Raw genomic sequence first — 21,809 nt, forward strand, 5'->3', positions numbered from 1 at the left:
AGTGGGAGGGGAGCTGCTGCATTGTAAATTTTGGTCAATGACATGAGACAAAGTATATGTGAACTGCTATATGAAAAGTGAATTTGCTCTGTAAATCTTCACCCAAATCCTAATTAAAAAAAAAAAAAAAGTGTTAATAGCACAATTATTCATTTGTGGTCAAAGCTGATATACCAATATTCCAATACTAAGTAAAAAGCCAAATGATATTGCTTTCCCCTTCCTCAAGAAGTGCTCATTTTTACAGGTTTTGGGAAGGCCATCACTAACACATACCTCACCTTCCAGAAAATTCATGACAGACCAGAACTGCATGAATAGAAGTGCTCTGTACGAACAAAAGCAAAGTAATGTGTTTTATATGACATTTCCATTTATATCTTTCCTGGTTTTCCTCATATCAATGAATCTCAGGACTCTCGAATTCTATAAATAGAGTAGAAACAACTGCTATGATTCAACAGAATCTCTTCTGTGGAATTATAATGACAAAATTATTTTTGGGTAAGGTAAAAGATAAACCCTGAAAGTCATTGCTATAACTTTGCAAATGAGGTTGAGGTCTGTATGTGTTTCCTAGAAATACAGACTTGGCATCAGGGGCCGTGAGCGGAAGGAATGTGGGAGGATGTTTATCAAATTTTCTTCTTAGCCCACTCAAAACTCCTCAGCTGATTTCGTCAAGTGAATTAAAAAAAAAAAAAAAAATTACTTAAATAGGTTTTCCTTCATGCTGGTTTAGAGAGTGAGATGAGAACCAAGAAAAGAAGAAATCGTGTACAGGAAAAGAGAGGGCCAGAATCCAGGCAGTGATTGCTGGCATCACGATGAGGGATGGGGTTGTGCCATTAAGGCAGGGCAGGTAAGAGAGAACCAGCTGAAAGACAACATTATAAGATAATAGTTTTTTAAGGTTCTGATTAAACCAGTTGCCATGGGGTTGACTCCAACTCATGGCAACCCCACGTGTGTTGAGGGAGAACTGTGCTACAGAGGGTTTTCAATGGCTGATTTTTGAGAAGTAGATCACAAGGCCTTTCTTACGAGGCAACTCGGGTGGACATTAACTACCAAACTTTCAGTTAGTAGGTGAGTCAATTAATCATTTATACCACCCAAGGATTCCAAGTTCCGATTGATGCTCTCCAAAATACTGAAAAGGCTTTGAGGTAACAATCAAGAAGAATGGCAAAAATGGTCACAGTATGACACTTCCTCAACCAAGACCCAAGAGCCTCTAGACAAACACTTTTCAATCTTATAACTTCATAAAACCCTTTAACCATGCCATGATAGAACAAAAGTACCCCCGTAAGTGTTAACAGCTATAAAGTTCAGAGCCAATGAATCCATGTTCAGTTGGTGTAACACACTTCTTGTATATCTGATGACCCGTGGTTTCAAAAACACACACACAAAATGGGAGTGTGTTTAATCATAGTAATTTAACACAAAAGTCATCATGTAGATAAACAAGAAGAATTTATCTCCTTTTTACTTTTCCTGATGAAATTTAAAGTTAAAGCAGCAGCAAGAAACAGTACATTAGTTTGCCAAGGAAAACTACTTCTTGTTCCAAGCAAATGTGCATCTCTCTCTGAAACCATCTCCCACAGATTCCTAGTAACTGTGTGCATGACTTTTGTCTCTGCAGCAAGATCCTGCTCATATACACCTGCATGTGGGTGAGTCACAGGCTTAGATTTCTGACAAAAGTATAGTGATTCCTCCTGTAAAAGACAAAGGCAGACTAAGCGCTCACTTCTTCAGTGCTCCTGACAGCTATAGATAGCCAAAGATACTTGATGTTGTAATGAAGGGTTGGTTTTAGTGCCCCCAAATTTAGAGAATTTATATTTAAAAAGATATTTATAGTCCAGAGAAACACAAGTGGCTGGGATTTCACATGAGATGGCTGAGATGATTTCCTGTTTCACATTTAGCTAATAAACAAGTGCCCTGCTCCAGGTCACGGCTCCCTGTTTCAATTGCATCACGATTCATGTACAAACATAGAATATGATGACATGTCACGTCGGGGCTTTGAAAAAGGATTCTCAGAAGGCTCTGGGATAGTACAGCTTTAGCAATATTGCCAGAAAAATTTGAAAAAGGAAGGGAAAGTGCTCACTATTTTAGAAACTGATCATAAAAAATTTAGAACCCTTTCCCAAAGTGGAGTCAGTGATCAAAAACATCTGAGGAACTCAAAGTTTACTAGAGTTAAACAGGTGGTCTTCCCTTTAGGATTTTTCAGATCCCTTTAAACCAGCGTGAAATGTGGATTTCCAAGAAGACAATGCAAAATTCTCCAAACATATTGAACCCATATATTTTTTCCTCACAATTCAAGCAGGTTGGATTACAACAAGCACACTGTGAGGGATGCCGGTGTGGAGTGCTCAGCCAACTCAATGAGAAAAGGAAGACTAGACACTGATAGAAACCAATACACATCATTCCATTATGAATAACTCAAGTTGGGGATGGAGAGAGAAGCTCAGCCAAGCAACCCCTCAGACAGGAACATCCTGCAGCAGCCGTATTACCAAAAGGTTGACACACAAAGGTCACAGCCAGAGCAGCCCCCAAAACTTCCCAGTACATGACACAGGGATCCTTGCAGTCTCTCTGGGCTTCTCTGTCCCTGCACACATTACCAGTGCTGAGCTCATCAGCTGTGGGATACTTAGTTTGTTCACATGTCTCTCTCCCCTATCAGACTATGATTCCTCGAAGGCAGACTCTACAACATACACATCCTAGCCTCAGAGCCTGCCAGACACAGGACTGCCCCCAGAGGACCATCAGTGCAACAGGTGCTGAACAGAATGTCCCCAGGTTACAGGACCACAGCATGTGAGAATATCTGTCCCTTAGCGGTGGCACAGCACAATGACAAAAAGAACGTCAAAGAGTAGAATATATCCACTTAGTGGGTTTTGCTTGCTTGGTTTAGTGAATTTAGGTATCCTCTTATAAATGATAAAATGTTATGTGAATGCTAATTTCTGCTTAGTGAGATGCATTTGTTTATTTAGACTGTTGCTGGGGCACATTGGATTTGGTACCTTGGACCCTTGGGACCTGTGTCTATAAGTGTTACTTTTTGATAGATTAGTTGTCTGACCCTGGGGAAGCTACTTTCTCTTCTTGAGCTTTGTGTTCCTTACAGCATGACTCAGGTGGGCAGTACTATTCTAAATACACGGAGATGATGCAAGGATCAAACAAGCACCAGCATTGAATGGACAGTGATGAGAGTATAGTGCTAAGAGTAAGAGGAACGGCAGCCACATTGTCCCTGTGTGTATAGTGTGTGAGGCCTGGAGCTCATTTAATGGTCACAACTGTGCTATGAGATCAGGATCATTAACACCAGCCTCTTTTGAAGGATGAAGGAGCTGAGGCTCACAGAGATGGCATCACATGTGAGAGGTGAAGCTACAATTCCAACCCAGCACTGGAGAGAGATCTAATGACTTTAAAACAGTGAAGCAAATAGACACATGTACACCAGTGTTCATCACAGCACTATTCACAGTAGCCAAAAGGTAAAAACAACCCAAATACCCATCAATAGGTGAACAGATAAACAAAACATTACATACATACAATAGGATACTACTCAGGCAGTAAGACTAATGAAGTCTTGATGCATTCTTCAACGTGGATGAATTTGAAAGCATTATGCTAAATGAAATAAGTCACCACAAAATGACACATATTACATAATCTTATTTAGATACCTGGAATAGGCAAATGTAAAGACCAAAGTTTATTAGTGGTTACAAAGGATGGGAGAGAGGGAGAAAAAGGGAGTCAATGTTTAGGGAGCACTGAGTTCCTGTTTACCTTGATGGAAAATCTGACAAAGGATAATGGTGATGGTTACACATCATGATTGACGTGATTGGTATCAATGAATTGAACACATGAATGATGGTGAACTGGCAAATGTTGTATTATCTGTATTTTGACAACAACATGAATAAATGGTGGAAAAATCTTTGTGGAATAAACACCTTCAGAAAGAACTCAATGTTCCACTGTCACAGTATAATAATTTAAAACAAACAAACAAGCAAGGATATTTTACATGCTACCTCTAGAAAAGTTCTCCGGGGAAACTACATGATGACTGGCAGGCTGTAGGTGCTCAGAGAAAAGAGGCAGACATTAAAGGTAGCTTCCTTCACCAAATTCCAGAAGAGGAATAAAGAGGAGGAGGAAGACTCAAGCAGGAAGACACAAGTTTAGTTTGGTTTGTAGAAATGGGCCAGCTGTATGGAGACGACAGTGGACAGACATTTAAGCTGATACCTCAAAGAAGCAACCACGGGGATGTGAGAACCATGGAAGCAACTGGTACAGGGACTCCACTCATAGGATAGACCACTTCCTCAGAGGGTAGAGGGAGAATGAAGCAAGGGGGGGGTGACATGCTAATTGTGGGTGGGAGGTAAGCAGGCTAATGGAGAGAGGAGGTAAAAGGGCTAATGGGCCACCAGAAAAGCAGGAGGAGAGAAGAGGTCAGGGACAGAGAGGCCATGAGGAGAGGGAGGCCATAGCCCAGTACTCATGACTATGGGCTACAAGAGCTCCAGCAACGGACCCTGGATCATTACACAGTGGGAGCAGAAGGAAGCTTGCAGGAGTGTGTGAGAAGGCAGCAGCTCATGCCTTCATCCATACTAGAAACAAGGCAGTAAGAGGAAGGACAGGATGGGATGACAGTCTGAAGGATGGTGGGTAATGAGTCATAAACAACTGCTATCAGAGGCAGCATCTCAACTGCCCTGCCCGTACCCTAAGCTCTATTCTCTCTGACCTCATGCCATGTTCCAGCCCCATGACTGTTCCAAAGGTTCACACCTGCATGTGCTCCCATCATGCACTAATCTGTGCCTCTCTCAGAAATGCCCTGGTACTTTGGGTGAAACATGAGTTAGGGCAAGATTCTACTTTTATGATCTCTGAAAGGAAAAGGCAAATGTGACACTTGCAAATATGGTAAAATTCCTGCTTCCCATTTAGGGACCCAGGTTTGATTCCTGACCAATGTACCTCACGCACAGTCACCACTTACCTGTCAGTGGAGGCTTATGTGTTTCTATGATGTTGAATTGGTTTCTGTAGAGCTTCCAGATGAAGACTAGGAAGGAAGAAAAGCCTGGCAACCTATTTCTAAAAATCAGCCAGTGAAAATACCATGGATCACAGTGGTCTGATCCCCAACCAGTCATGGAAATGGTACAGGACTAGCAGGATTTTGTTCCATCCAGTGTGGAATGACCAGGAATTGGAGGCCACCTAAACCACAGTTAACAAAAACAGTAAGAGTTTGCTGAAGTTTGGAGTTTGGAATGAGGCCATTAGGATAGATAGTGACTATAAGAGGGCCAAAAGAAAGTGATTTCAAGCTACATGCATTCTGTGGACTCTCTGATATCCAGCAGAAGAGGAAGCCAGAGTCATCCACAACTGTACACATTTCCTAAAATAAAGTGAATGCACCAACCAGGACTAGTTTTTCTTGCCAAAGATGGTCTAACATTGTGGAACATTTGGTAAGCCTCAGGAGCCACAGTTTTGGTAACTGTGTATTTTGGTAATGTGTTAAACCTTACACAATGGAATTACTTCAGTTCTAGAAAATTAATTTTTAAAATTAAGCAAAATAAGCAGAGCTGATAGTTCAGACACTGTTTATTCCCTATTAATAATAGAGCTAAAATATATGACTGTGTTTGAATTGTAAGTGGGAAAATTTTAACAAGTTGAAATGTAGTACATGAAAATCTTCACTGGCAGGAAAAAAAAAAAAAAAAAAGCAGCCTAACAAAGCCATCCCAAGTATCCATGCATCCTTTCCAACTTGTTTTAAATTTAGAAATAAAGATAGTCCTGTTAGTACTACTTGCACTTCTTCCTCTCCACAACTCTGCTGGGCCACAAGGCTGGCCTCTCTTTCAGCATCTCTGTATACACTTCCTTTACAAGCCAGCCTTCTCTGCTTGCTTATAGTTTCTGCCCTCTCAAAAGATGGGTTTTTTGCTGGCCACATATGCCACAGTCCCTACTCACACGCTGCTAGGTGGCTGCACAAGCATGAGCTCAGTGTCTTTCTTTTCCACTCAACATTCTAGCTGGTCTCTAAGTTTTTGACCAGACCTTTCCTAGCTTTCTAGCCAGCACTGAAGCCCCACTCTAGCCTGAACAGCTATAGCTGGGAGACAGGACACAAGTTCCATAGGACAGAACATGGCTGCCTATGCCTGGGGCCTCAGATCTTTTGACTTTGTTATGTAAAAATAAACTTCCTTATTAGCAAAGGAAGGAGTTTCTGGGTGTACAAAGGGTTAACATATTCAGTCGCTAACTGAAAGGTTAGAGGTTGGAGTCCATCCAGAGATGCCTTGGGAGAAAGACCTGGCCTGTGAAGTAATCAATTTCTAGAAAACTACTTTTGTTGGTATACAGAGGTCAAACCAGCTTTTCTGCAAAGCCATACTGAACTTTGGACTCTAACAGAATTCTTAAATCAATATTATCCGTCTGTCTCACAAACAGCAAGCCAGCCACATGTCTTTGTTTTTTACTTGAGACTTTTCTAGATACCTTTGTAAGACAACACTTCTAAATCCTATGAAAAATGAAACTCTCCAAAAAAAGCAGCCACTGAAAACCCTATGGAGTGTAATTCTACTCTGACACACGGAGTTCTGTATAAGTTGAAGTCAACTTGACAGGAACTAGTTTGGTTTACTATCAAAACTAATTGAGTTTTTCATTTCTTGCAGCCATACACATCCTACTGGATATAGAATATGAAGCACAAAGAACTGTACTCATCATGGTGAATAAACACCAGCAGCAGGTACTATTACTTCATCACTCCCAACGGTTGCAAAGTGAATGTGTCTCACCTCACCCCAATCTCTTGCTCATCGCAAGGCTGCCATTCCAGCAGAGTGAGCATTGGTTCCTCTCAGCTAAGTCCAGGCCAGAGTTGAGCCTCTTTCTTGGCTGTAGCACTGGAGACAGCAGTGGAAGTTCCCCATCAATGCTAAAAGCATGGGTCCTCCCTTCTTAGAGAGGCTTTCTCCTTGATGATCATTACTGAGGAAGTGGTAAGCCAAGAAGAAGCTTCTACCCAAGCGGAATAACAGTTTTCCAAACCCTTAGGCTATTCTCCAATCTCTGCTGAGTGAAGGGCTACTGATGATGGGGCTGAGCTCCCATCATCTCTCTTTTGGAATGAGCATCTCTCTTACAGAATGGGCTTCATCCCCAAGCAAGCTGAGTCTTCTCTAAAATCCTCTGGGTTCTAAACTGGAATACAGTGAGTGGCAGAGAAAGCACACAGTTGTCGGAGTCATCTAGCACCAATTTCATTTTCTGGCTCTGCCTCTAACTGGCTCTATGACTCTGGCCAAGGTATTTCCTCTTGCTGGGCCTGTTTTCCCACATGGGAACAGTTTCTTCCTTTCATGGTACTGAAATTGCTGTGAGAGTTAAATGATGTATCTCCTTCCTGAGAGACTCTCTCAGGGTCTGGCACACTTTATAAAGTCTATTCCTTGTCTGTCCTGAAGGGGTGAGAATCTATTACTCCCTGTACTTTGGTGAGTCTTATAAACCGCCTGGGAAACCCAAAGAGGGGTGGCTATGAGTTGGAAATGACACGATGGCACTGAGTGTGGTAGGTTTTTTTTTTTTGGTATCAACAAATGAGCTAGACACCCTCAAAGAAATCTGGCCCAACCAATGCCCAAGTCACCAATTCCCTCCATAATTAGTGTTCACTCACTGAGTCATGAACTTTTCAGTCCTCCATTAACAAAGCATGGTTCCTTTAGGTGCCTCCTCAATGCCCCTGCTCTGAGGGTTAGAAAACAAAAAGAAGAGGATTCCGACCCTGTCTTTGGAAGCTGACACCAGGAAACACAGAGAGCAGCCCAGGGAGGTGGCAAAAGCAGCTCTGAGGACTAAGGTTCGAGACAGCACTGGGATACCCCAGGGATAGAACTTGGGCTGTTGGGGAGCATTACACATTCCATGTAGCACTTGTCCCTTACAAGGGCCAAAATATACCTCCCCGCAACTCTCTCTGGTCCTTGTTTTATCCTTTGGATCCAAAGAGAATAGGAGAATCCTCTCACCTGTATGTGGTTAAGAAACAGTGTGCCATGTGCCCCAAGCCATCTTTAACCATTTTCTCCTTTCTCTATTACCCAGGCCTCGAACTATCTGCTCCCTCCACCGGCATGAGCTATAGGTCCAGGAAAGTAGTATCAAAGACATGACACAATAAAGCAATCAATTTCTAGAAAACTAATTTTGTTAGTATACAGAGGTCAAACCAGCTTTTCTGCAAAGCCATACTGAACCTTGGACTCTAACAGAATTCTTAAATCAATATTATCCTTCTGTCTCACAAACAGCAAGCTAGCCACATGTCTTTGTTTTTTACTTGAGACTTTTCTAGATACCTTTGTAAGACAACACTTCTAAATCCTATGAAAAATGAAATCCTTTTTAGATTTGGACCGTCATTCTAGCAAAGGTTGAGCTGCTTTGGATCTCAGATCCCATAACCCATCTTTCAGTACCCTGTGTAACAAGCACTATGCCATACATAGGTAACTATGATAAACCACACATGATCTTGTCACACAGGGGCTACAAACTTCATGTATTCATCTAAACCAAGTGATATACATGCAAGTCAACATCTACTTGCAAGGGTGTTTGCTGGCCTACTTGATGGTTTTGAAATCTTTCAACAGACACAAAATATAGGGATTTCAAATTTTTGAAGTGTGAATTCTGATTTCCCTTGAGCCATCAACAGATGTGGTACCATGGACTCACATTCTTTCCTGGCCACAATCAACTGGAGCTGAGTACGAGCTGTGCCCAGAACGCACCAGCCCTGCCTCCCTTATGGAAGACACGTAGGCACTTATACCTGCTCCCCGCGCCAGCACACGCTGGACACATGGGCACTTAAACCGGAGGTTACACAGCCATGATAAGTTATTGCAAAATGGCAACAAGAAGGCTGTGCTTCAGAGCCCTGAGACAGAAATATTTCATTTCTGAGAGGTATTTACCTCTCAGTCATTTACCTAGTACCTCACCCACCTGCCCTAAACAGCTAGCATTTAAATCAGTTGGCCTTAAGCAAAGCAGATTACCCTCCATAATGTGGGTGGGCTTCATCCATCAGCTGAAGGCCACAAGAGCAAAACTGGGCATTTCCTAAGAGAGGATTTTTCCTCCAGACTCTAAATAGCCATTCTGCCAGAATTCCTTTCCCTCCCCTGCTGCCTGACCTACCAATCTAGGACACAAGACAATGTCCAGGGTATTGTCTGACCTATGGACTTTTTACTTATAACCTACAATCACATGAACCAATTCCTCTAGATCTCTCTGTTGGGTACTGTGTGTGTGAGTTATCTATCCATCTACCTTACTGGTTCTCTAGAACTAATATTTATCTTACAGGTTTTCCTAGAGAATCTTAAGACAAGAAAATATTAGAAAACACTGTCAAATGCCTTGGGGGAAAAATGACACCAGCATTTACATTTTTAAAACTTATTTTCTATATACAACAGGACTTGAGAACTCATTTTAGAAATTGGAGCCACATAGTCATTGCCTCTGAGAAGTGCCAGGTATCAGTGGTTGTGCGAGGACAGAACTGCAGTAGTAAAAGCTCCTAGCACACCACTCCTACTCTGGATGGTCAAGTGGGAACAGGTGACTAAGATTCCTGCTCTCCAGCCTCACCTCTAAGCCCCACACGAAGAATCAAAGGACCAAGATGGAAGAGGTTGCTGTCTGTCCACAGCCACCCAGACTGCTGAGTAGCCAGCAGCTGGACTCCTGACTCGCTTAATGGTGTGGCTTTGCACTCACCAGCTCCCTCAGCAGTCATCACATGAGCTCTGGGAAGGGAGAGGCATGTTGTGATCTCCAGCAGCCCCTCTGCATCTAGGACCAGCTGATCCCATCAAGCTGTGGTTCCTGGACAGGGCCTAGAATTTCCACTGCCCTGCAGGCTTTGTGTGTACAAGAGCTTGGCTATAACTTGACACCAGGCTTGGGGTATCCCCTCAGGGCTAAGGATTGGAGTGCAGAAGAGGAGTGGGCTACAGCCTCCTCTCCTCCCAGGCAGGTGTTGCCGCAGCTGGGGGAAGGAACATACCAGGGCGGAGCCAGAGAAGTCAGAGCCTGCAGCATTGCTCATATAGAAGCCCTGGGCAGATACCATAGCTCCAGCCTCATTATAAAATAGAGCCAGGAGCAGGGCTGTCATAGTTGGAGCTGTGTGTCAACTTGGCTGGACCACAATTCTGTGTGGTTTAAGCAGTTGTGATGTGGGTTGTATCGATGATGGGATCAGATACATATGTTTTGAGCAGTCATTCCATCGAAAGGGAATTTCCCTAGGGGTGTGGCATGCTTCCAGTATATTTATGGACATCCTGGGAAAAGACACTCTTTTGTGGATTGGGATTCTGCTGTGCTGCCTACAACTGTCTGTGAGCGAACAATCCATCATTCAGCCTGGAGAACTTGGATTCATCATTCTTTGGAGGCAACAGCCCGTATACTGCCTGCTAACCTTGAGTTCATCAGGCCCTGCAGGAGCACAAGACAGGAAAAGCCTCCACCCTGATGTTTGATCCAGGAACTTGGGACTTGCCAGCATCTGTAAGTGTGTGAGCCATTTTCCTAAGATAAATTTCTCTTTCTCTCTCTAAGCTTTACTGGTTTTGTCTCTCTAGAGAATCCAAATCATAAGGATGGGCTTCCTGGATTGGTTCTCCAATTTGTTAATCATAAAGGCACTGGTGACTTTGCCTCCATTAGTAAAGAGGGCCCTGCCAATCGGTGATGTGAGGAGGCAACTTTAATACATGGAGCCTGTAAAGTCTGTTGAATCCCTCCCATCTGAAGGGATTAAGGTAAAACCATCTTCCCCTCCACCTCAGTTTGATGGGATTAACCCAGCTGTTCCTGCTGCGTCACAGCCTGAGGCAGAGGCCATGGAAGACATTGCCGAATGTTCTCAGGAACTGCCCCAACCACGCATTGTTGCAGCTAGACATATAACTAAAGTTAAATCCAAGTGAGCCCCAAAAGGTGAAAAATACAAAATGTGACTGAGGAGGTGGTATACTACACCTGAAAAGACCTACTTGATTTTGCTAACATGTACACACAGAAACCTGGAGAATATGTATGTGAATGGCTACTGAGGGTGTAGGATAATGGTGCAAGAAATGTAACATTGGATTAGTCTGAGATTATTGATTTAGGCCCACTAAGTATGGATTCTTCATTCAATGTTTCAGCTTGAGAGGTTAGGAAAGGACCTAACTGGTTGGCTTAATGAAGCATGGATTATGCAGTGGCCTACCTTAAGTCAAGTTGAAGTACCACACCTGCCTTGGTATAATGTAGAAGGTATCCAGAGGCTTAGGGAAATGGGCCTGTTAAAATGGATTTATCAGATTAGACCCCTAGAGTCAGAAATGGAGAGTCCAGAAGACATGCCATTCACCAGTATGGTGAGGAATAAATTTGTGAAGGGAGCTCCAGCATCCTTGAAGACTGCTGTGATTGCTATTTTATGTAAGCCAGATGTGACAGTGGGAACTGCCCTAATTGAACTAAGACACTTAAGTATGATGGGGCTGATTGGACCCCATGGTAGTAGGGGCCAAATGGCAGCAGTTAATTGACAAAGGCAAGGTGGGCATGATTACCATAATGGACAAGAGAGTCAGAACAATAATCAGAATAGTCTGACTCGTGTGGAATTATGGCATTGGCTACTTGTGCATGGAGTTCCTAGTAGTGAAATACATGGGAAGCTTACTAAATATTTACTTAATCTGTATAGACAGAAGAATTCTAGGTCACATGAACAGCAGCCTAGATTGAATCGCCAGAATACAGATTCATGGCCTCTCAATCAATTCCCAGACCTGAGTCAGTTTACAGACCCGCAACCCCTTGAAAGAATAGGAGGCCAGGTCCCTTTGAGGAAGGACCCCACTACATTGCCAAAAATTTATGTTAATCTTTCTCCTAGCCTTCCCCAAAGGGATCTGAGGTTTTTACAAGAGTGACTGTTGGGGAAAAGGAAATAACTAGACTTTTTGGGGATTACTGGACACTGGCTCTGAACTGACTGACACTAATTCCAGGAGACCCAAGGTGTCGTTGTGGCCCATCAGTCAGAGTAGGGGCATATGGAGGTCAAGTTATTGATGGAGGCTTAGCTAAGTTTTGTCTCACAGTGGGTCCCCAAACCTATCCTGTAGTGATTTCCCCAGTTCCAGAATGCATAATTGGAATAGATATTAAGCAATTTGCAGAATTCCCACATTGGGTCCCTGACATGTGGATTAAGGGCTATTATAGTAGTAAAAACCAAATGGAAGCCATCAGAACTGCCTTTACCTACAAAAATAGTAAACCAAAAGCAATACCGCATCACTGGAGGGGTCATGGAGATTACTGCCACCATCAAGGACTTGAAGGATGCAGGGGGGTGATTCCCACCACATTCCCACTTAATTCTCCTATTTGGCCTTTGCAAAAAACAGATGGATCCAGGAGAATGACAGTAGATTATTATAAACTTAATCATGTGGTGACTCTAATTGCACTTGCTGTTCCTAATGTGGTTTCATTGCTTGAGCAAATTAGTACATATCCTGGTACGTGCTATGCAGCTATTGATCTGGCCAATGCCTTTTTCTTGATATCAAATTTCAAAGGACCATCAGAAGCAGTTTGCCTTAGCTGGTAAGGCCAACAATATATTTCACAGTGCTTCCTCAGGGGTATATCAACTCCCCAGCACTATGTCATAATTTAGTCCATAGGGATCTTGATCCCCTTTCCCTTCCATGAGATATCACACTGGTCCATTATATTGATGACATTATGCTGATTAGACCTAGTAAGGAAGAAGTATCGATGACTCTAGACGTACTGGTGAGACATATGCATGCTAGAAGTTGGGAAATTAACCCAATGAAAATTCAGGCACCTTCCACCTCAGTAAAATTTCGAGGGGTCCAATGGTGTGGGGCATGTTGAGATATTCCTATTAAAGTGAAGAATAAGTTATTGTATCTGGCTTCCCCCACAACTAAGGAGGCACAACATCTGGGGGGACTCTTTGGATTTTGGAAGCAATGTTCCCTCATTTGGGTGTGTTGCTGCAGCCTATTTATCAAGTGACTCAGAAAGCTGCTAGTTTTGAATGGGGCCCAGAAAAACAGAAGACTCTGCAACAGGTTCAGGCTGCTATGCAGGCTGGCTGCCACTTGGGCTATATGATCTGGCTGATTCAATGGTGGTTGAAGTGTCTGTAGTAGATAGAGATGCTGTTTGGAGCCTTTGGCAGGTCCCTATTGGTGAATCACAACGCAGACCCCTTGGGGTTTTGGAGCAAAGCCCTGCCATCCTCTGCAGATAACTTCTCTCCTTTTGAGAAACAGCTTTTGGCTTGTTACTGGGCTTTCGTAGAGACTGAATGCCTAACCATGGGCCACTAAGTGACCATGAGGCCTGAGCTGCCCATCATGAACTGGGCATTGTATGACCCACAGAGTCATAAAGTTAGATGTGCACAGCAGCACTCCATCATTAAATGGAAGTGGTATATCAGAGATTGGGCTTGAGCAGGGCCTGAAGGCACAAGTAAGTTGCATGAGGAAGTGGCCCAAATGCCTATCGTCTCCACTCCAGTCACATTACCTTCCCTGTTCCACTCTGCACCTATGGCCTCATGGGGAGTTCCTTATGATCAGTTGACTGAGGAAGAGAAAACTCGTGCCTGTTTTACAGATGGTTCTGTGCGATATGCAGGCACCACTCCAAAGTGGACAGCAGTGGCACTACAGCCCCTTTCTGGGACTTCCTTAAAGGACAGTGGTGAAGGGAAATCCTCCCAATGGGCATAACTTTGAGCCATGTATATGGCTGTTCACTTGGCATGGAATAAGAAATGGCCAGATGTGTGATTATATACAGATTCATGGGCTGTGGCTAATGGCTTAGCTGGATAATCTGGGACTTGGAAGGAGCATGATTGGAAGATTGGTGATAAGGATATATGGGGAAGAGGTATGAGGATAGATCTTTCTGAATGGGCCAAAGGAGTAAAGGTATTTGTGTCTCATGTGAATACCCACCAAAAGGTGACCTCGGCAGAGGACTTTAATAATCAGGTGGATAGGATGACACGGTTAGTGGAAACCATCTGTCCTTTTTCCCCAGCTACTCCTGTTATTGCTCAATGGGCTCTTGAGGAAAGTGGCCATGGTAGCAGGGATGGAGGTTATGCATGGGCTGAGCAACATGGACTCACACTTACCAAGGCTGATTTGGCTACTGCCACTGCTGAGTGCCCAATCTGCCAGCAGCAGAGACCAACACTGAATCTGCGATATGGAACCACTCCTTGGGGTGATCAGCTAGCAACATGGTGGCAGGTTGATTACACTGGACCACTTCCATCATGGAAAGCGTTTTGTTCTTATTGAAATAGATACTTATTCTGGATATGGATTCACCTTCCCTGCATGCAATGCTTCTGCCAAAACTACCATCTGTGGACTTACACAATGCCTTATCCACCACTGCGGTATCCCACACAACATTGCTTCAGATCAAGGGACTCACTTCACAGCAAACGAAGTGCGGCAATGGGCCCATGCTCATTAAATTCACTTGTCTTACCATGTTCCCCATCATCCTGAAAAAGCTGGCTTGACAGAACAATGCAATGGCCTACCGAAAACACAATTACAGCGCCAGCTAGGTGACAACATCTTGAAGGACTGGGGCAATGTTCTCCAGGAGGCTGTATATGCTTTAAACCCAGTGTGCAATATATGGTGCTGTTTCTCCAATAGCCAGGATTCATGGGTCCAGGAACCAAGGGATGGAAACTGGAGTGGTACCACTCACTATTACCCCTAGGGACCCACTCAAAAAATTTTTGCTTCCTGTCCCTGCTACCCTATGCTCTGTGGGTCTGGAGATCTTAGTCCCAAAAGGAGGAAGATGCCCACCCGCAGACACAATACTGATTGCATTGAACTGGAAATTAAGAATGCCACCCAGCCATTTTGGCTTCCTTATGCCTCTGGATCAACAGACAACGATGGGCATTACTGTACTATCTGGTGTGATAGATCCTGATTACCAAGGGCAAACTGGATTGACATTACATAATCAAGGTAAAGAAGAATATGTCTGGAATACAGGAGATTCTTTAGGACGTCTCTTAGTACTACCATACCCTGGTGATTAAAGTCAATGGAAAATGACAGCAACCTAATTCTGACATGATTGCTAATGGCCCAGACCCTTCAGGAATGAAGGTCTGGGTCACCCCACCAGGCAAAGAACCGCAACCAGCTGAGGTGCTTGCTGAGGGCAAGGAAAATAAAGAATAGGTGGTAGAAGAAGGCAGTTCTGAATATCAGCTACGACCATGTGACCAGCTGCAGAAATGAGGACTGTGATTGTTATATTTCTTCACTGTATATATGCATCAAGTATTTTTGTTTCCTTTTGTTATGAACTGTGAAATGCAAATAAGGTTAATGCATTTCAGTTGTATGCATGTTAGCATATCATGTTAGGAGCAAATATGACTTTGTAATTGTCCTTACTTAGAGATTATATAGGGTTAAGAAGATGTGTACAATTGCAAGTTGACAAGGGGTGGACTGTGATAGTTGGAGCTGTGTGTCAACTTGGCTGTACCATAATTCTGTATGGTTTAAGCAATTGTGATGTGGGTTGTTCCAATTATGGGATCAAATGTTTATGTTTTGAGCAGCCAGTCCATTGAAAGGGAGTTTCTCTAGGGGTGTCGCCTGCTTCTAGTATATTTATGGACATCCTGGGAAAAGAGACACTCTTCTCTGGATTGGGATTCTGTTGTGCTGCCTACAACTGTCTGTGAGTGAACAATCCACCATTTGGCCTGGAGATCTTGGATTCGTCATTCGTTGGAGTCAATAGCCAGTATACTGCCTGCCAACCTTGAAACTGTCAGCTTCTGCAGGAGCACGAGTTGGGAAAAGCCTCCAGCTTGATGTTTGATCCAAGAACTTGGGACTTGCCAGCTTCTGTTAAGTGTGTGAGCCATTTTCCTAAGATAATTTTTTTTTTCTCTCTCTCTCTATAAGCTTTACTGGTTTTGCTTCTCTAGAGAACCCAATCTAATACAAGGGACAACACAGAGAGAGGCTGGCAGGACCACTGATCCAGGGGAGGAAGCAGAGCTTTGCAGGTCTGAGGAGGTCAAGTGCAAAGCAGGCAGAGGTTAGCCAGGCAGAAAGGGAAAAGCAGGTCATCACACATTTCTGTCCAAGCACACTGATATCTGATCCTAGGACAGAGGTGTTCCTTTTCACTTGGGTTAACTCTTTCCCAGCTTGGGGATTGGATAAAATACAGTGATTCCACCTATCACAAAGACTGCATTGACTCACGCAAGCCCCATGATTATCCTTAGCTGGAATGACAGCACTAAGCAGGGCAGAGAGGTTGTGAGTGAAGTGGTCAGTCAATGAGGGCAAATTTGGAAACTGCTCAGGTGGTGCTCTGTGATCCCTCATGCAGGACACTGGAAGATTTCCTGATCCTTCTGGGTAGAAGTAACTACTTTCAGCACCTCACTGTTACCTCTTATGCTACCAAACCCTTCATTCTGCTTTCAGTTTAGATAGCTCATGTCTCTGTCTCTATCACCTTAAATTCCTTGAGCGTAGGGCTTTGGGCAAGAATGATGTTTCCTTGACATAGATGCTTAGGTATCTATTTATAGTTTCCTGCTCTTCATCATGAATCCTCTTACCAATGATCACAATGTGATTGATTAAAGAGGCTCTGTCCCCTTCACTGTCTCTAATACCTCCAAAAGATGTATGATGCTTTCCTGTTTTCCTGGGCTGACTGAGTTTTTCCTAGTTCATGAGGTAGCTTTATGCAGGCACAATACATGGAGTACACTTCAGCTATTTTTATACCACTTCAGTACTCTTTACTGGCTGCTGTTCTAGTGTTATTCCCTCTGACTTTGATACAAAGGAAAAAGAACACCCTATTTCTCTTTCCTCAGGCAAGCAGCAGAGCTCAAACTATTATTTTGCACACTGAACCCAATGCCTTTGCGTTGATTCCCACTCATAGAGTAGAAAAGCCCCATAGGGTTTCCAAGGCTGTAACCTTTACAGAAGCAGAGTACTACATCTTTCTCCCACAGAGAGGCTGGTGTGTTTGAATCACCAACTTTTCAGTTAGTAGTCAAGTGTTTAACCACTGTGCCACCAGGGCTTCTCTGCACACCAGCATCTCCCAGTATTATCCTAGATCTCTAGGTCTCCAGAGCTATCTAGAGATTGCTTGGCAATCATTAGCAGCAATACCAGTGAGCAACACACTTTACATGAGATCAAAAGTCAGAATTGGGTGTAGATAAAGAAATACACCCTTTAAGCAGTGTCTTAGTTATTTAGGGCTGCTATAACAGAAATACCACAAGTGTGTGACTTTAACAAACAGAATCTTATTTTCTTACAGTTTAGGAAGTTAGAAGTCCAAATTCAGGGTGTAGGGGACAGCTTTCTCTGTGGGTTCTGGAGGAAGGTACTTGTGTCTTTTGAGCTTTTGTTCACGGGCAATCTTCTTGTGGTGCAGTATTTCTCTCTCTTCAACTCTCCCTGTAATTCTCTATGCTTAATTTGCTTTTTTTTTTTTTTTTGGTAATGTCGAGAGACTGACTGAAGACATAATCTACACTAATAGTTTCTAATTATCCTAACAAAGAAAATCCATTCCCAAATAGGATTATAACCACAGGTATAAGGGTTTGGATTTATAACCCATAGTTGGGGGGACACAATCCAATGCCTACCAAGAGGGTAAATAAAATTAAAAAGAACAATGACTTTCTACAGGTAGTTCTATGTGGAATAATCTTGCTCTTGGTTGCCCTTGTAGGTCTGAGCATTTAATTGACAGAAACTCAGATGCCAAAGCAAAGTTATCACGGAGAACTGACTCTGATCCCAAGAAAACTACCAGCAGGTAAAATCTCAAGGTTTCCTTGTTGTGCCTACAAAGTCAGAGAGAGTGCATGGGGGTGGAAGCCAGTTTTTTTCCCTGCTGCTGAGAGGGCCAGATAATATTTTCATGGTTTTATTTTAGGGTAACTTTGTAAACAACCCCAGTGACAAGTCCACAGACAGCTTGTGTAGATCCTTCTTTGACGCGGAAGGTCATCAGGGAGGTAGAAAACCAAGATGTACTCAAGCATGTGACCAGTGCCAGGGCCCTGCTTGTGCTGGCTCCATGACAAGGGACACTGACCTCACCTTCTAAGTTTTGACAGTGCTACCATACGACCTGCTTTGGGATGAGGTCAGGACAGGAGCAATGCTGGGAAGTGGGGAGATATTAGAATTAATGTCTATCTCCTAAGAGGGCGGAACCTGCAGGTAACAGTTCTTGAAGAGAAAAGAACTGTTAGCATATCATGATTGACAGCACAGGTTGAAATGTGGAGGGAGGAGAAGAGAATGACTCTAACAGAAAAGGCAGAGAAACGTCTGAACTTTTCTCGTAGTATATATAAGAGAAAGTCAAGGTCTCAGGAAGCACATTAGTTTAATTCCTAAGATCACAGGCTCTGATATCTTGTGATGGTCACCCCCCCAGCTATACCACTCATGACAGGTCACCCTCACCCCTAGCGTATATACTGAGGGTATGGACTGAATTGCTTCCCCAAAATTATGTGTTGTAAATCCTCATTTATACGCCTCTGGATGTAATCCTTTTTGGGAATAGGGTTTCTTTGTTATGTTAATGGGGCCATTTCATTGTAGAGCATGTCTTAAACCAATCACTTTTGAGATATGAAAAGAGCAGATCAGACACAGAAGTCAGCGAGCACAAACTGAGGAAGATGGATGCTACCACATGAAGATTGCCAAGGAATCTAGGAATGGAGGTTGAAGAGACAAGGACCTTTTCCCAGAACCTTCCCCTAGAGCTTGTGAATTTGGACTTCCAGCCTCCTGAACTGTAAGATAATAAATCTGTGTTGATTAAAGCCACCTACTCATAGTATTTCTAGTATACTAGCACTAAGAAACTAAGATACTGGGGTCACCCCTAGCTCGCCTACTCATGACAGGTCATTCCCCTGTTCCACAGCATATACTGGGTCACTCCCTAGCTGTACCACTATTCCACGTCACCACTCAATTTGACCACTTATACCCAGCCCCCCCCCCCCCAGCTCTACCATTTATACTGAGTCAATCTCTAGCTCTACTACTTGCACTGGGTTATCATTCAGCTCTACCAGTTATAGCTTGCCTCAGTTTCCTCAGTTGAAGAATGGAGATAACATCTGTACCTAACTCACAGGGTTGCTTTGAGGAATAAATGAGCTACACATAGGAAACACTCAATAAATATTACATGTTGTTATTATCACTACTACCCCACCCTGAGGCGCTCTGGTGGTGTAGTGCCTAAGGCATTTGACTGCTAACCAGAAGGCTGGCGGTTCAAACCCACCAGCCACTCCTTGGAAAGAAGATTGGGCAATTTACTTCCATAGTGATACTGCCTAGGAAACCCCAGGAGGGTCGTTATGAGTCAGATCTAACTGGACGGCGGTGAGTTTTTTTTAGACCCCACCCTGGGGCATAATTGGGGCTCCCTCCAGAGCCTTTAACCGTTATAGCACCAGGCCCTGACAAGCAGGAAGAAGGAGCTGCCAGCCCACTTCTCTGCCTGGAAGCCTGGCAAGTTGACTCACAGGCTATTTGACTTTGGGCAAGTTACTTAAACTCCCTGAGCCTGAGTTTCCTCACATGGGGATAATCATTGCATAATAGCTACCTCATAGCACAAAATACTAACTACCACCTTCTGGGTGAAGTAAAAATTCTTCCTCTTTGAGCAGACCATATTCAAAATCAAGTCACAGTATGGAAACTCTTGAACTACAATGTAATGAAGTTCAGGTGCCTGAAAGAGTTCAGAGCTTTAACACCTCATTTGTCCAGATAGTGAAGATGATTTGGTAGCAAATTAGTTTAGAGAATGAAAATTAAGCTTTAAGCATGAAATTATTTTGTATCATTTTAAGATTCTTTCTAAAACACAGATAAATCTCTGGCTTTGTAACTTGAATTTTGGCCAATAAAAAAGCCTTATAAGCAAAAATATAACAGCTAAACAAGAAAAGAACTAAAAGAAAAGACCCTTCAATGTCCCTCCCTTCTCCCCAAAGCACTTAGTGAACACATCCACGCAGGTACCACAGCCAAGCAGCTAGCGTTCAGGCCAAGGGAGTACTCACCTGCTTAGCCACAGACTGGCCTGGAGGCAAGGAGCCTGGTGAGAGCACAGGAGAGCTGCCAGCACCACAGAGCTCAGGAAAGGGGTTGGGGATTGCTGGCAGAGACGAGGTCCTAAACTGCTGGTCTTCTTCCTGAAGGCGCCTGGGAGGAAAGGGAAAACTGCTTGTGAAACGCTGCAATCTTCAGACCCCATAGGTATAGATTCCCTCCTCCACTAATATCCCATAGGACAAGGATAACTCTGTTTGCAGTACTGTGTGTGCACTCAAATCTGAAACAACACACAACAGGTAATGGCATTTGCTCCAAATGTCTCATCAGAGTTTTGTTAAATGAATACTTGATGCATGAAGAGGTTTTGTGAGAGCACTTCTATGAGAACAATGATTTTCAATGATGTTGAAATTAACATTTTTCTAATGAAATGAAAGGCAAGAAGATGCTTCATTGTCCTCACTTGAATTGTGGAATGGATGTTCATTTATACAAAAACCTTGCTGATACTAAATTAACTCGAAAGAAATGCTTCATGTACCTGTCCTCCTCAGAGGACAAAACACCATGTTTATGTCACCTAAGAGCTGCCTGCTGTGGTCTAGTCAATACTGCTGAGAACCAATTCTGAATCCTACATTATCTTTTTCTTTTTTCCCTCCTCCCAAGAATGCAAAACCCACTGGTCACATAAGTGTGCAAACCATACACAGAAAAAAGAGAAGCAGACACAATTATGAAAAAGCAAAAATCAAGATCAAAGTCAGAGCAAAAACAATGATAACTGCCCCATGCTTCCCTTCACAGGTGTCACTGCTGGTGAGACCCTGGAAAAGGTGCCTCTGTCATTCATCACATGCGAAGGCTGATGGTGGGCTAAGCCTGTACACTCCATTCCAAGGAAAGAGGGGTAAATACAAGCGGCAGTAAGTATCAGGCCTACCCTTTTCGTGGCTTAGTACTTCCTGTGCTTCTCCTCATTTAAATATACATAGACCCTTCATGTGATCTGTAATTTCACACAAACGTTTTTACAACTTGACTCAATCAGTGACCCACTAATGCACTGTCGGGGTTCTCCTTCACTAACCCTGTTCACTGTAGCAACTGTATCAAACCAGTCCAGGAAGACTCAGATCTTCTACCTCTAACAACACTTAATGTGCGGTGGATAATAAATCCCACTCCACACACCACCTATTCCCGTGGAAATCGTAGCTTCCCTTCCCTGGCCCATCCTGATCCGAGCTGCTCCACACAGACCTCTCTTATCCCTATTTACCCAGGGCTAGGTCACAGAGTTGGACAATGAATAAGGAAGACCGAAGAAGAGTTGATGCTTTTGAGTTGTGGTGCTGGCGGAGAATGCTGAAAGTA

At 43.4% G+C, this 21,809-nt stretch overlaps 1 protein-coding gene across 1 annotated transcript in view; it reads right to left on the reverse strand.

Annotated features, from left to right (window-relative positions):
- GRB10 (growth factor receptor bound protein 10) overlaps positions 1 to 21,809 on the reverse strand; it is a 323,919-nt gene that overhangs the window by 146,213 nt on the left and 155,897 nt on the right. The window contains exon 4 of the mRNA XM_007943956.2: positions 20,438 to 20,579. Coding sequence (XP_007942147.1) covers positions 20,438 to 20,579 — 142 coding nt within the window. The remainder of the gene's footprint in view (positions 1 to 20,437; positions 20,580 to 21,809) is intronic.

This window comes from Orycteropus afer, unplaced genomic scaffold (assembly GCF_000298275.1).
Source record: "Orycteropus afer afer isolate SDZICR_OR568_19922 unplaced genomic scaffold, OryAfe1.0 scaffold00115, whole genome shotgun sequence".
Lineage (NCBI taxonomy): Eukaryota > Metazoa > Chordata > Mammalia > Tubulidentata > Orycteropodidae > Orycteropus > Orycteropus afer.